This window comes from Pollicipes pollicipes, unplaced genomic scaffold (assembly GCF_011947565.3).
Source record: "Pollicipes pollicipes isolate AB1234 unplaced genomic scaffold, Ppol_2.1 Scaffold_6578;HRSCAF=7798_pilon_pilon_pilon, whole genome shotgun sequence".
NCBI classification, from domain to species: domain Eukaryota; kingdom Metazoa; phylum Arthropoda; class Thecostraca; order Pollicipedomorpha; family Pollicipedidae; genus Pollicipes; species Pollicipes pollicipes.
In genome coordinates this window covers 169,210-181,792 of record NW_023596901.1, presented here as the reverse complement: position 1 = coordinate 181,792, position 12,583 = coordinate 169,210, and the positions used below count along the sequence as shown (strand labels likewise).

General features: G+C 60.7%; 1 protein-coding gene across 1 annotated transcript in view; it reads right to left on the bottom strand.

Moving 5' to 3' along the window:
- Nucleotides 1-747: 747 nt before the first annotated feature.
- Nucleotides 748-12,583, bottom strand: part of LOC119106995 (rho GTPase-activating protein 40) — a 50,138-nt gene continuing 38,302 nt past the window's right edge. Inside the window, exons 3-12 of the mRNA XM_037230340.1 lie at nucleotides 9,050-9,174; nucleotides 7,933-7,985; nucleotides 7,693-7,851; nucleotides 6,865-7,289; nucleotides 6,145-6,305; nucleotides 4,402-5,136; nucleotides 3,724-3,876; nucleotides 3,205-3,368; nucleotides 2,546-2,715; nucleotides 748-2,080 (exon numbers count right to left, since the gene is read on the bottom strand). Of these exons, the coding sequence (XP_037086235.1) occupies nucleotides 1,953-2,080; nucleotides 2,546-2,715; nucleotides 3,205-3,368; nucleotides 3,724-3,876; nucleotides 4,402-5,136; nucleotides 6,145-6,305; nucleotides 6,865-7,289; nucleotides 7,693-7,851; nucleotides 7,933-7,985; nucleotides 9,050-9,174 (2,273 nt within the window). The 3' untranslated portion in view covers nucleotides 748-1,952. The remainder of the gene's footprint in view (nucleotides 2,081-2,545; nucleotides 2,716-3,204; nucleotides 3,369-3,723; nucleotides 3,877-4,401; nucleotides 5,137-6,144; nucleotides 6,306-6,864; nucleotides 7,290-7,692; nucleotides 7,852-7,932; nucleotides 7,986-9,049; nucleotides 9,175-12,583) is intronic.

Below are 12,583 nucleotides of genomic sequence, written 5' to 3'. Positions count from 1 at the left end.
TCGACTCGGGTCTTCTTAGGTCAATGACCTGTTCTGACCTCTAAGAAGTCAATGGAAGATGTATAATGCGGTTCCTACTGTCAATAAATTCGAAATGAGCGCCGGCAACTATCTTATACAGCAAGCCCTAGAGTAATCAATCAGGTTGGCTTTGACCTTGGTCTGATCTTCATACCTGACCTTAGGTCAACGTCATCTGCTCATTCAATATTTTTGGTGCCGAAGAAAGCATCTCAGAGATGTATGACTTCGTCAAAAACTCCGTTATTGTATCAGATTGAACGATTTCCTAGAAATTGCCTTCGCTGCGACCATGACCTGACTTTGACCTGCCATAGGTCAGCGACCTTACAAAATACATGAACATGTTGATTGTCAAACGATCCGCTATTCAATTGTCTACAGTTTCCAAAATTTGGCGCGGCTACGCCACGCCGTTCGGAAACCATTCTGGAAAAATCTTTGGGGGGTCAATTTGACCCCACCCGAGCGCGCGTTAATAGTTAAGTCGAAGCAGCCAACCAAGCACCCGATGTTGGCTGAGTGGCCAAGGTGTCCAATGCTGTCTGTACTGCATGCCTGCGGATGAACCATTGGGCTCAAAAACCGGGTTAAATGGGCCATTGGAGCGGCTGGCGGAGCTGAGGCAGAAGGAGCCATGCTAGAAGGGCTGAAGAAGTCACACAGTTCAAGGATAGGCAGATGTTTACTCGTCTCATCGAGACTGTATAGAAATTTTCAGAGAGATAAGCCGAGCGACTTATATTTTCTAAGCGATTTACGATATTTGTCGAACACACATGATGTCCGCCATGCAGCAGTGCACCAGTTAATTGCAACGCTCCAAAAAGGCCACATCTCGTGCACGAATATTAGAACCACGCAATTGGATACATAGACGCCCATTCGGCGCAGACCGTCCCTCGCTGGGGTTGTTTGCATTTGCGCTGCTTCGCTTGGATTAATGAACACACAATACACCGCACGCCTAGCGTAAGGCGGCGGCTCTCATCGAGCTGACGTCTCATCAACGGTCATTAGTCGCCAAAGCACGTCATCACGATCGCCTCCAGGCCTCGGTACAGCTTGTCTACAGCGTCTTCACACTAGCCAAGTACGATACACTGCACAACTCCAACAAGCATGGGCTGAACCAATCCGAGATATCGCATATCATACACAATCACATCGGTTGGCGGAGGCGATATTGCATACTCACCACATACTGGCTTGACGACGCGCCATCCACGGCTACGTCGTCCCGCGTCCTCAATAATGTGGAATGTTCAGAATGGCATTGTCCTTTGTAAGACCTAGTCACGATTTGAACAGCGCAGAGCGTGACACTATGGCCCCGTAAGTAAGAAGGGTATTCGCGTGTCAAGAATGACGGACAGATACTACCACAAGGGTCACCAACAGACATGTGTTGTCGTGGCAAGCCTCCACTGCCAAGAAGCCACGTCAAATGCGTGGATACCTTGTCAACCGTCAGAAAAAGATATGACATGGGAGGAGGCAGTCAATACATTCGGAAATAAAACATCATAATCGGAAAGTTACCAGACAGCAACGTCGTTGTTCTCATTTTGTTCGGCGCACACTGCACAGCCTACTTCAGCGCCGTACTGTAAGCACCCCGAGCCGTTGGCTCCCAGCCCCGGACAGGTCACAGCCACCCTGCGTTGGGTTGGCTCCGGGCACGCCTTCAGGTTTCAGGGCCGTGTCTCTCGTGATGCGGTGGTGGCCGGACATGTCGACGGCCGTGACGTCAGCAGACCGCGCAGAATCCCCGGCCTCGCCCAGGTCTTCCACGCGTGGTCAGACCCGACACGTTCTCACTTAGGTCTCGCCAGGTGGAAACGGTCTGGACGCCGAAGAAGGTAATTGTAGCGGGGCCCGCTAGGTGGCAACAATCTGTGCGCTGTTGGTAGCTGTTACCGCCGCAGCCGCTAGGTGGCCACGATCTGCACGCTGGAGGCGGCCACGGGGCCGTGGCAGCAGTGCAGGACCCAGCGAGCGTTCGGGTTCTCCTGGTAGCAGTCGAGGAGAACGGCGCCATGTTCCAGCCGACGCTCCCCTGTGCATGCCGAGAGGGCGGTCAGTGGCAGTGCGGGCGAGAGACAGCCAGGGAAGGGTGCATCACCGACACTGACCACAAACGTCATCGACACGGCATCGGGACGGTGTCAACATCGTCCAGGAAAAGGAACGACACTGACCACGCATGGTATCGACTCTGCCCGAAAAGATCCTCAAGGCTCCTCCATAACAGCATCACAACCGTCCGAGAATAGAACTGGCAATGCTGGTAATCCCCACGTCGATACCAAGTGGGACTTGATACGACATCAGACGCTGTAACGGAGAAGCTGTCCACAGCACATTAGCTGATCCTGGCGCCATAACCTACATTCACGCGCGCTAACCATGCGAACGTAGCAGCATCAACGATCGTGTCCAGACTAGCATTACGAATACTAAAGCAGGAACGCGAGCCGCTGCCATCCGCGACGGCCCGCGTCGCCGTCTGGCCAACACTGACCTATGTTGCCGCCGTGCTCGTGCAGGAAATGCGTGTGCAGCGCGGAGTCGAGCTCGGCGACCGTCAGCGCGCAGACGGTGCTGCCGTCTGGTGTCGGCTCCGGGCACTGCCGGCGGCGGCGGCGCCGCTCGCGAGCGGCTGAGTCCGACAGAAGCATCTCCTGCAGGCAACTGGCGCCACACCGGCGTCAGACTCACTCTCGCGGGAGCGGGAGGCGTTAGATCCGTCCCCGGTAGGAGGGAAGGACGCTGTAGAGCTGCCTGAAGAGGAGGCTCAGCGTAGCATACGCATCAATGCGGGACGCAGAAAGTGGGCCGAACCGCTTTGAAATGACACATTAGACGCTCTCGAATACCTGCCACTGAACTCATAACGCTGGCCGTATGATGGCAAGGCAACATGAATTCACGCAAACGGCATAGCAAGTCTCTTCAACGCAGTGTAAGCTTACAGCGTTTCACCACATATATTTAGAGAAACCGGCGGTTTTGATCTAGGCGGCGGCCAGCTTTGCACGCAGATCCCTCTCATGGTGTCAGTCTCACCTGGTGACCAGGTCCCCTGCACAGGTGGCAGTCCTCACCTGGTAACAAGACCCCCTGTGGCAGTGGCAGCCCTCACCTGGTGACCAGGTCCCCTACGGCGGTGTTAGCCCTCACCTGGTGACCAGGTCTCCTGCGGTGGTGTCCGCTGCCAGCCGGACGGGCCAGCTGCTCCTCCCGAACTGCGAGGCCGACACGCGGATCACGCCCTCCTGGAAGTCCACCTCGTTGTCGATCTTGCGCACGATGGCCGTGTCGCGCCGACGCAAAAGCTTCTTCATCTAAAACACGGACTGATTGGGTCAGCAACACCGCCTCAACATCTTTGCTCCAAGATGGGTCGTGAGCAAAAAGCACGATGAAATTTAGCAGTGACCTCATGGGAACATGTTTATATTTAGTTGAAGCCTGTGGGTTTCTATGTTACGTGACCACGTCCAAATTTACTGAAAGCACCATTGTATCATTTAATACCACAAGACGCTCCTTAAGCGCAGCTTTTTGCACTAACGCTCCTCTATATTCCCCATTTGTGCAACTGTCTTTACTAAACCATGCTAGGCTGCAACCAATGAGAAATCTGCGGCGTCCTCGTCTGCCGGCCGCCTGGTGCGCGGCAGGCCCCCGCCTGCTCACCGCTCCCCCGGACTCGCGGCGCGCCCGCTCGTACAGCTCCTCCTCGTGCTGGTGCCGCACTTGGCGGATGAACTGCGGCGGCACCACCCACAGCTGCTCACGGTGCAGCACTAGGCGGCGAACCACACGCGCGGTCACCGACGCGAACGTGATCTGTGAAGCGCGGCAGGTGAGTGCCGTGGGTGAGCAAGGCAGGTGAGCAAGAGACGTGACCAAGGCACAACAGGAATCAGCAACGCGGATGAAGCACAAAATGGGATACCAGCGAGTGCGCGTGGGAGGTAATGCCGATTAATGGAAGGGTTTGGGAGGCGTGGGCATGGAATACAAAGACAGGGAAATGAGTGAAAGGAAAACTGTCAGTAAGTGCGGACAGAAAGCTAAGATCGAGGAAAATCGCGCGAGTGGGGCGTGAATGGCTAGAAAAGTCTCGATGTAGATCAGGATGTAGCCAACATTTGCACGAGTCGGTTAGCGTGGTTTACCATCCCGATGCAATGCTAAGTGACATATAAATCATGGGTCGGATTGATACCATTATCGGGACTGTTGAATCAGCCGGCTTGACTGACTGATTCAACCGCTCCGACCGTCTGCTCAAGACATAGCAGACGTTCCGACAACCGCCCTCTCGAGACACACACCCTGCGCACCGCCGGTGCAGTGCGGTCACCTCACCTCCTCCGAGATGTCGCGCTGCCGGCGCCGACCGGGCGGGATGAGGTTCGGCGCCATGATCATAGCCACGTTCTCGAGCGACATCTTGTTACTCGGCTCGTGCGCGGCGATTGTGGCGAGGAAGGCGAGCAGGCGACGCAGCAGCGCCCGGTTGGCCGCCGGCAGGCACAGGCAGAGCAGCGCCAGCGCTTGGCGCTGCTCTTCCGCCGGCAGCGCGTCCGACCGATGGAACGCTTCCATGCTCTCGTCGGTCAGCAGCGGCGCCGGCAGCTGGCGCAGCATCTGCTTCAGCAGCGCCGCTACGTCGTTGGCACTGCTGCGCTGCAGCGCCGCGTCCACGGCGCCCGGCTGGCTGTAAAAGCACTCGTCAACCAGCTGGCGCAGCAGCTCCGTCTTCTGGCGGTGCCCAGGCACGCGCAGCAGGCCCTCCTCGCGTACGGCGTGCCGCTCCAGGTGCGCCAGCACCTTCTCGAAGGCGAGTGGCACGGGACGTGCGTGTGCAAGCCGCTGCCTGTCGCGCTTCAGCAGCGAAGCCAACGACGCACCGACCACGGCGCCGTCGCCGCTAGAGCGCGCGCCCAGCCGGCGCCGACGCGCCTTCCGTCGACTGTAGCTGAGGCCGTGCTCATCGAACAAGCCGGTCAGCTCGAGCAGTGCCAGCTTCTGCACGCGCTGCACGTCCGTCTCCGAGAGGTCGCCGAGACGCGTGCGGCCCAGCCGCGCCTCGTCTGACACCTGGGACCGCGGGGGCCGGGTCACGCGGGGAGCACGGAGCCACGCGGGTTCAGTGATCCACGCGGGAGAGCGGGGCCACGCGGGGAGCACAGGGCCACTCGGGGAGTAGTGGGCCACTCGGGGCGCACGGGACCACGCGGGGAGCAGTGGGTCACTCGGGGAGCACGGGGCCACTCGGGGAGTAGTGGGCCACTCGGGGCGCACGGGACCACGCGGGGAGCAGTGGGTCACTCGGGGAGCAGTGTGTCACTCGGGGAGCAGTGGGCCACTCGGGGAGTAGTGGGCCACTCGGGGCGCACGGGACCACGCGGGGAGCAGTGGGTCACTCGGGGAGCAGTGGGCCACTCGGGGAGTGGTGGGCCACTCTGGGCGCACGGGGCCACGCGGGGAGCAGTGGGTCGCTCGGGGAGCACGGGGCCACTCGGGGAGTGGTGGGCCACTCTGGGCGCACGGGGCCACGCGGGGAGCAGTGCGCTACTTGCGGAGCACGGGGCCGCACCGGGGATGACGGAGCAAGGCGACAAGGGTCCATATGGACGAAGGGAACATGTTTGGTGACGCGTGAACATTATAGAGAGGCCGGGTGGATGCTGCTGACCACCCCACCCACGGACACCAAATAACACAACGTACGCGCATCAGGCGTCTTTGAGTACCATCGTCGCCATCACGACGGACGACATGCAATGCAGGGATCGCTGCTCTTTGATTGGGAGTCTGAAGACGTAGGTGGACTATTGAGCACCCCATGCACCGTTATGGAGCTTCCACCCGGACCCCAAGCCCTAGAAGTGGTTAAAGCTACATCAGCTTTCACCACATGACCATCTGCTTGCGGCTTGCCAGGTGGCATGACTGGTACCCTCCCACACACCGCGGCAGGTGCATGGTGTCCATGCTGGAAATCCTGCACAATCGCGCCCGACTCGCTCCCTGCCCCGCCTCCGTCACGCTGGCTGGCCCCACGCCAGCACAATGCAGTCCCCAACCCGCCAGCAGATGGCGCACCTCCGCGTCCTCGGTGGCCGGCGAGGAGGCGCCAGTGCCGGGTGGCGCCTCCTCCCGCAGCGGAGAGGTGCCCACGCCGGCGCCCCTCCGACGGGCCCCGCCGGTGCGCTCCCTATGGTGGCGAACCGACCCCACTGGCTGGAACGACACCGTCTCGATCCCTGCCGATGGAGGGCGGCAGTCAGTGTCGGGCTGGGCTGCTGTCGGCGTGGGGTCTTACCGTCACTAGTTTAGAATGCGGCTGCCAGTAGTGACTCGGGTAAACTGAAATATTTAAAGCATTCAAGCAGAAAGTATTCGAAATGGGCAAGAGCAGCGCATTACGACGCGGCGGAAAAGGCCCGGCAGAAGACGAACACTGCACGCTGAAGTCGTGCCAGGCGGCGCGTCGCCACCGGCCCGTACGCACGGCGCCGGGCTGGCTCGCTACGGTCCCAGACGCTCCAGGGTGCCACACGCGCGTCCCAAACCCGCCAGGACCTGCGGCCGCACCCGACCACCGCTAGCAGCCGGCGGGAACGTGGACGGCACGAGCCGAGCGCAGAGAAAAGCGCCTTTTCACCCGAGCATCTCACGCATCACCCATGCGAGACGTCACGCCGCCTTTTTATCACACCGACCATCGGACGCGGCGGGTCTCGACGCGTTTTCATCGACGGCTCGCCTCCGCGGGACACAGGCCGAGAGCGTGGTGAGAGGGTGAGTTGGCGCGCCTCTCACCGGATGGGTCGGGTGGTGAGAGCGGCCGGTGGTCGAGCTCGTAGTACCCGCTGCTCTCGAACAAGCCGAGCGGCCGCCGGCCGCGGTCCGTCACGTCACGTGATCGACGCCGCCGGCCAGGCCCCGGCTCCTCCCGCCGGTCACGTGACGTTGGCGCCTCCTGCTCCCTCCGGTCACATGACGTCGCTGCCTCCAGCTCCAGTCGCTCACGTGACGTCGCGGCCTTCCGCTCGCGCCGATCACGTGACGCCAGAGGCTCCGACTCCCGCCGGTCCCGAGATGTTACCGCCTTCTGCTCGCGCCGGTCGCGTAACGTCACAGCTTCCAGCTCCCGCCGGTCACGTGATGCCGTCGCCTCCTGTTCCCTCCGGTCCAGTGGCCCCGGGTCCACAGGGATCCGGAGGACGTGACGGTACTCGGAGGCCCTGCGGCGGAACCAGACGATGAGGGCTCACGACAGTGGAGACGGAACTAAGGTGGAGATGTGGGGCAAACGTTACGCCATTTCTTCCCATGTACCCACATAAGATCATTGTTAAGTGCTACCGGTGATATAAATCATGAACCCTAGGCTTAAGCCACCGCCGCTGTTTAAAAGAGGTACTAATGATGCATTGATAGTGTATCCTGGCTTGAGCATGACCTGCAATGATGTGCATTTAGCCCAACTGGTTCAGGGTAAGATTAAGTAATGCGGGCTCAGAGGAACGTGATGCGATCAGTAAACATCGCGTCCATCACAGTGGCAGAGCACAGCACTGCAGCGCTCGGCCGCTGTCGGCAGCAGAGCCTCCCCCAGATCGGCGCGGCCCGCCGGGCGCCGCTCACCGCCGCTCGTCGTCGGCTGGCTCGAGGCGGTCGAGCGAGCCGCGCGAGCTGCTGTGGTAGCCCTGGCTGTGCGGCGAGCCGGCCTGACGGCGGCCGGCCTCCTCGGGCGGCGTCAGCGGCGGCGAGAGCGAGTCCAGGCTGTCGGGCGTGGCCGAGCGGCTGCGCGAGCCCGTGCTGTCGGCGCCGGCCGGGAACAGGCGGCGCATATCCGGCCGCCGGCTGCGCTCCTTGCCGCCGCGCCGTTTCTGCAGGGTGTTGCGCAGCACGTGCAGCCGCCGTCGCACCACGGCCGCCTGCCAGCGCACAGCGAGGGAGGTGTGACGGCGCATACGGTGCGGAGGCGACGCTCGCCGCGGAGCGCGACTGTTCATACCGTGTAGCGCTGGTTAAGAATGCGGAAATGGGGGAGGGGGGATGGGCTAGGTAACAACCCAGTCGCAAGTTGAATGAAAGTTGGCATTTACTCACTCGACTCGGGTAGTTTGTGCGCCCTTGGTGACGCCATTGAACGTGACAGCACGTTCAATGGCGTGACAGCCCGTTGCGGAACAGCGGCAAATAGCATCACTGTGGCAGCGAGCCATGCAGGGGGACCGCGCGGACGGATGGGAGAGGCAGAGGACGGAGGTGAATCAGGTGAGGCACGGCAGAGGCACGGGAGTGCGGCAGAACGGAGGTGAATCAGGTGAACGGAGACCTGCACTGGAGGAGCAGGTAGGCGGAAGGTATGTGGGAGAGCAGGAGTGGTCAGTCAAACCAGAAGGTAAGCTGGTATTGGAGGCGCCGAAAAGCAGGAAACGGCAAAGGCACGAAGTGAGATAGGTCGAGGCGCAAAAGACACTACTCGGGACGACCCCCCCCCCCCCCCGTAGACGCCCCCCAAGCCGCCCAGCCCTCAGCAGCGGCAGCTGCGATGACAAAGCACCCCGGCTTGAGACTTCGTGCTCATTACCTGACCAATGTGGACCCGCTGCGCCGACCACGGCTGAAGATGCCGTTTAGCTAGCCACTGCCAGGACATTTATAACCACCATTAAAACACTGTATACCACGAAGTCTACTCCTGTATCACTGGTAGCGTCGCACCCATCGGCACTGTATATCACGAAGTCTAGTCCTGTATCACTGGTGGCGTCGCACCCATCGGTACTGTATACCATGAAGTCTACTTCTGTATCACTGGTAGCGTCGCACCCATCGGTACTGTATACCATGAAGTCTACTCCTGTATCACTGGTGCCGTCGCACCCATCGGCACTGAATACCATAAAGCTTATTCCCATATCACCGATGACACCACACACATCGGCTTCTCTCGTGCATCTGGCGCGTGTCGTCCCGCTCCAGCACCACTGACCTGTCTGTGGGAGAGGGTGACGAACCCCTCCCACTCGGTGTCGCCTGACTCCGAGGTGGGCTCGAGCGCCGCAAGAAGCGAGTCGAAGCCGGCCCGGCGCAACCACTCCGCCTCCTCCTCACCCTCTGCAACAGCAGGCGCCGGCTAAAGACGGCGGCTACCGACGATGAGTGCAGACACCCGGTGTAGCACTGGGTGCGGACATCCCGGGTGCAGCAATGGGTGCAGGTACCGAGTGCAGCACCGGGTCCGGACACCGGGTGCAGCACTGAAGCAGACACTGGGAGTAGCACTGGGTGCGAACACCCTGGGTGCAGCACTGGGTACGCACACTCCGGGTGCAGCAATGGGTGCACATACCCCAGGCGCAGCACCGGGCGCGCACACCACTGGTAGGTCAGCGGACCATCGGCCATGCGTGGTGTTGGCGACATCCAGCAGGGCCAGCGTAGCAGTCTCCGGGGCAGTGACGGATTCGGTATAAAGTCGGTAGTCAAGGTGCGCTGCTCAGCGGTGCACGTAATGAAAGTGCATCAAATGACCACCAACCAGTGCTGCAGAACTGGCATGGAACACATATTTACGGGGACTTTTAGCCTGACTGCCACTAAGGTGCAGGTCACAGATGGACCAAGAAGGTTCATCCTATTCATCACTACGAATGGTCAGAGTCACACTGAAAGAGTCACGTTTTGACCCTTCGTCCTTTTTTTACTTTCGTTCAGTGAATACATTGCGAGCCAGTAGCAGCACCGATAGAGTCATACCGTACCGGTCAAACGCTGGGTTTTCTGAACCAGGCAGGTGTTGGCACGGTGCCAGCACCACGGTTAGAACAACGTAACAGTCTGTAATATAACGGCTTCCTCTTATTTGTCTTGTTTGGTTGGCTCACCGCGATTTTTGCTTAGACGACAAGGAACAGTGATGCTATTATCCAAGTATCATTCCTTACGGAGGCTGCTGTATTATGATTTGACTACAAAAACAAGCCTTTTCAATGACGACGCGTGTTTACGCTTTCAGGTGATATTCAACGCATAGTTATCTCTGGTGAGCTAAAATAGCTGAGCACCTGCAAAACTAGACCACTTGTTCCGGACAACGCTGTTGATGACTTGTTGCCTTTCCCCCATTTATATAGATGCATGCAAATGCCATCAGCGTTCTCATTCCCTGCTATCATACATGCAAACAACATAGATTCAAAGGCACCGCACGGCTTCGTAATTTGCATACATTCGCCATAGTCTTGTAATTCACTATTCCGGGCGCGCTTGCATTGTGATACACGTCACAGAGCCCCACGGCCGACTCATCGCAGACCGAGTGAGTGGCATAACATAGCGTTTTTCTAGTGAGAACCAAGGCGCCCACCGCGTCGCAGTCAGCCGTCACGAACAATGAGCCGTCCAGCGCGACCGGTGGGCTCCGTTCTCAATGTCACACTTCCGCCTGTGCGTGGGAAAGAATGCCCGTGCAGTCATCGGCTTCCGCACGCCGATATGCGGTGGTGAACCAGGGCGTTGTACAGCCAACTTGATATTGTTGTACCTCCCCGCGCCGTCTCGTCGCCGGGGAGGAGTCGCGATCCATGAGGCGGCTGGATTCACCCTACCACCTAGCCACACCTCTCGGCAGGGAGTAGCCGCAAGTCATGCGGCAGCTGGCTTCACCACCGCCCGGCAGGGGAAGCACGACTTACGTCCCACCCGACCGTGCTTGCCACCGGCGCCTGACAGGAGGAGCACTCCCCCGCGGAGGGCACTCCTCTGCAAACGCTAGCTGACCCAAATCCGGCGTGCTTTCCAACAGCCGCTGGCTGGACGAGCGCCGTGAAAAAGCCGCGGCTGGCCGGCCCGGCGTCGGCCAGCCGCCCGGGGAAAGCCAGCTCGCCGCCAGAGGAGGCTGGGAGCGGTCATCACAGGACGTGCCGGCTCCCGTGGCGCCTCGCTCTCGCCCCGGCGCGCCGTTTTCACGGATCAGCCAGGGGCCGAGCCGAGGCGGCGGGCGGCAGACTTCCGGACGGGGTGCGCTGGGAACCGCTCGGACGCGGCCCAGGTGTGATCGGCGCGGCGGGGCGCGCGAGCAGCGCCGGCAGGCCGCCAGCGCCAGGTGGCGAGACGAATCGCGCCCGAGCGCCGGAAATGTATCGCACTGACGCGACGGATCGTCGAGCACGCGCCGGTCCAATGCGCGCGCGGCCGGCCGGGCGACGACCATGCACAGCCGAGTGACGGTGTTCTCACGACGTGGGTTATTACTTTTCAGGCAGCTCAAGTTGCAAGCAAGTCGTGGTGCGAGCCAAAAAGCCGTCGCATGAGTGGCACAGAAGATTGCAGCAAACGGTTTTCTTGCCGCGAAATGACAGCCGCTCCAGGGGCCATTGAAGTAAAATCGCAGCGCCATTTGCTCCGGCCAACTTCACATGTTGCCAATGGCCAACGCGAGCCGTAGTCCAACTGACAAACGAAACTCAACACCACGCTGCGGACGGAGCCAGGGGTCGACGTGTCCGTGGGGTGCGTGTCAAGCGTGAACGAACAGCGGCCAGTCCGACTTTCCCCTCATTTGCATTGGTCGCGCGCTGTCTGAATGTTACCGGATGTCCTCGCTATTCCTGAGGACCTCAGCCACTCCTGAGGGCTTCCGTCAGCCCTCAGGGCTCCCGTCAGTCCTGAGGGCTCCCGTCAGTCCCGAGGGCTCCCGTCAGTCCCGAGGGCTCCCGTCAGTCCCGAGGGCTCCCGTCAGTCCTGAGGGCTCCCGTCAGTCCCGAGGGCTCCCGTCAGTCCTGAGGGCTCCCGTCAGTCCCGAGGGCTCCCGTCAGTCCTGAGGGCTCCCGTCAGCCCTGAGGGCTCCCGTCAGTCCTGAGGGCTCTCGTCAGTCCTGAGGGCTCCCGTCAGTCCTGAGGGCTCCCGTCAGTCCCGAACGCTCCCGTCAGTCCCGAACGCCCCCGTCAGTCCCGAGGGCTCCCGTCAGTCCTGAGGGCTCCCGTCAGTCCCGAGGGCTCCCGTTAGTCCTGAGGGCTCCCGTCAGTCCCGAGGGCTCCCGTCAGTCCTGAGGGCTCCCGTCAGCCCTGAGGGCTCCCGTCAGTCCTGAGGGCTCTCGTCAGTCCTGAGGGCTCCCGTCAGTCCTGAGGGCTCCCGTCAGTCCCGAACGCTCCCGTCAGTCCCGAACGCTCCCGTCAGTCCCGAGGGCTCCCGTCAGTCCCGAGGGCTCCCGTCAGTCCCGAGGGCTCCCGTCAGTCCTGAGGGCTCCCGTCAGTCCTGAGGGCTCCCGTCAGTCCCGAGGGCTCCCGTTAGTCCTGAGGGCTCCCGTCAGTCCTGAGGGCTCCCGTCAGTCCTGAGGGCTCCCGCCACTCCTGAGGGCTCCCGCCACTCCTGAGGGCTCCCGTCAGTCCTGAGCGCTCCCGCCTGCTGTCTGCAGCCTCTCAGCCAGTCGGTCGGTGAGCTGTTACTGAGGTCATCTGAATCAGTGGCATTCTATAGCCCAGGAGATCCTTCCTGTGGGAACGCCTCTCTACCCAAGAAACTC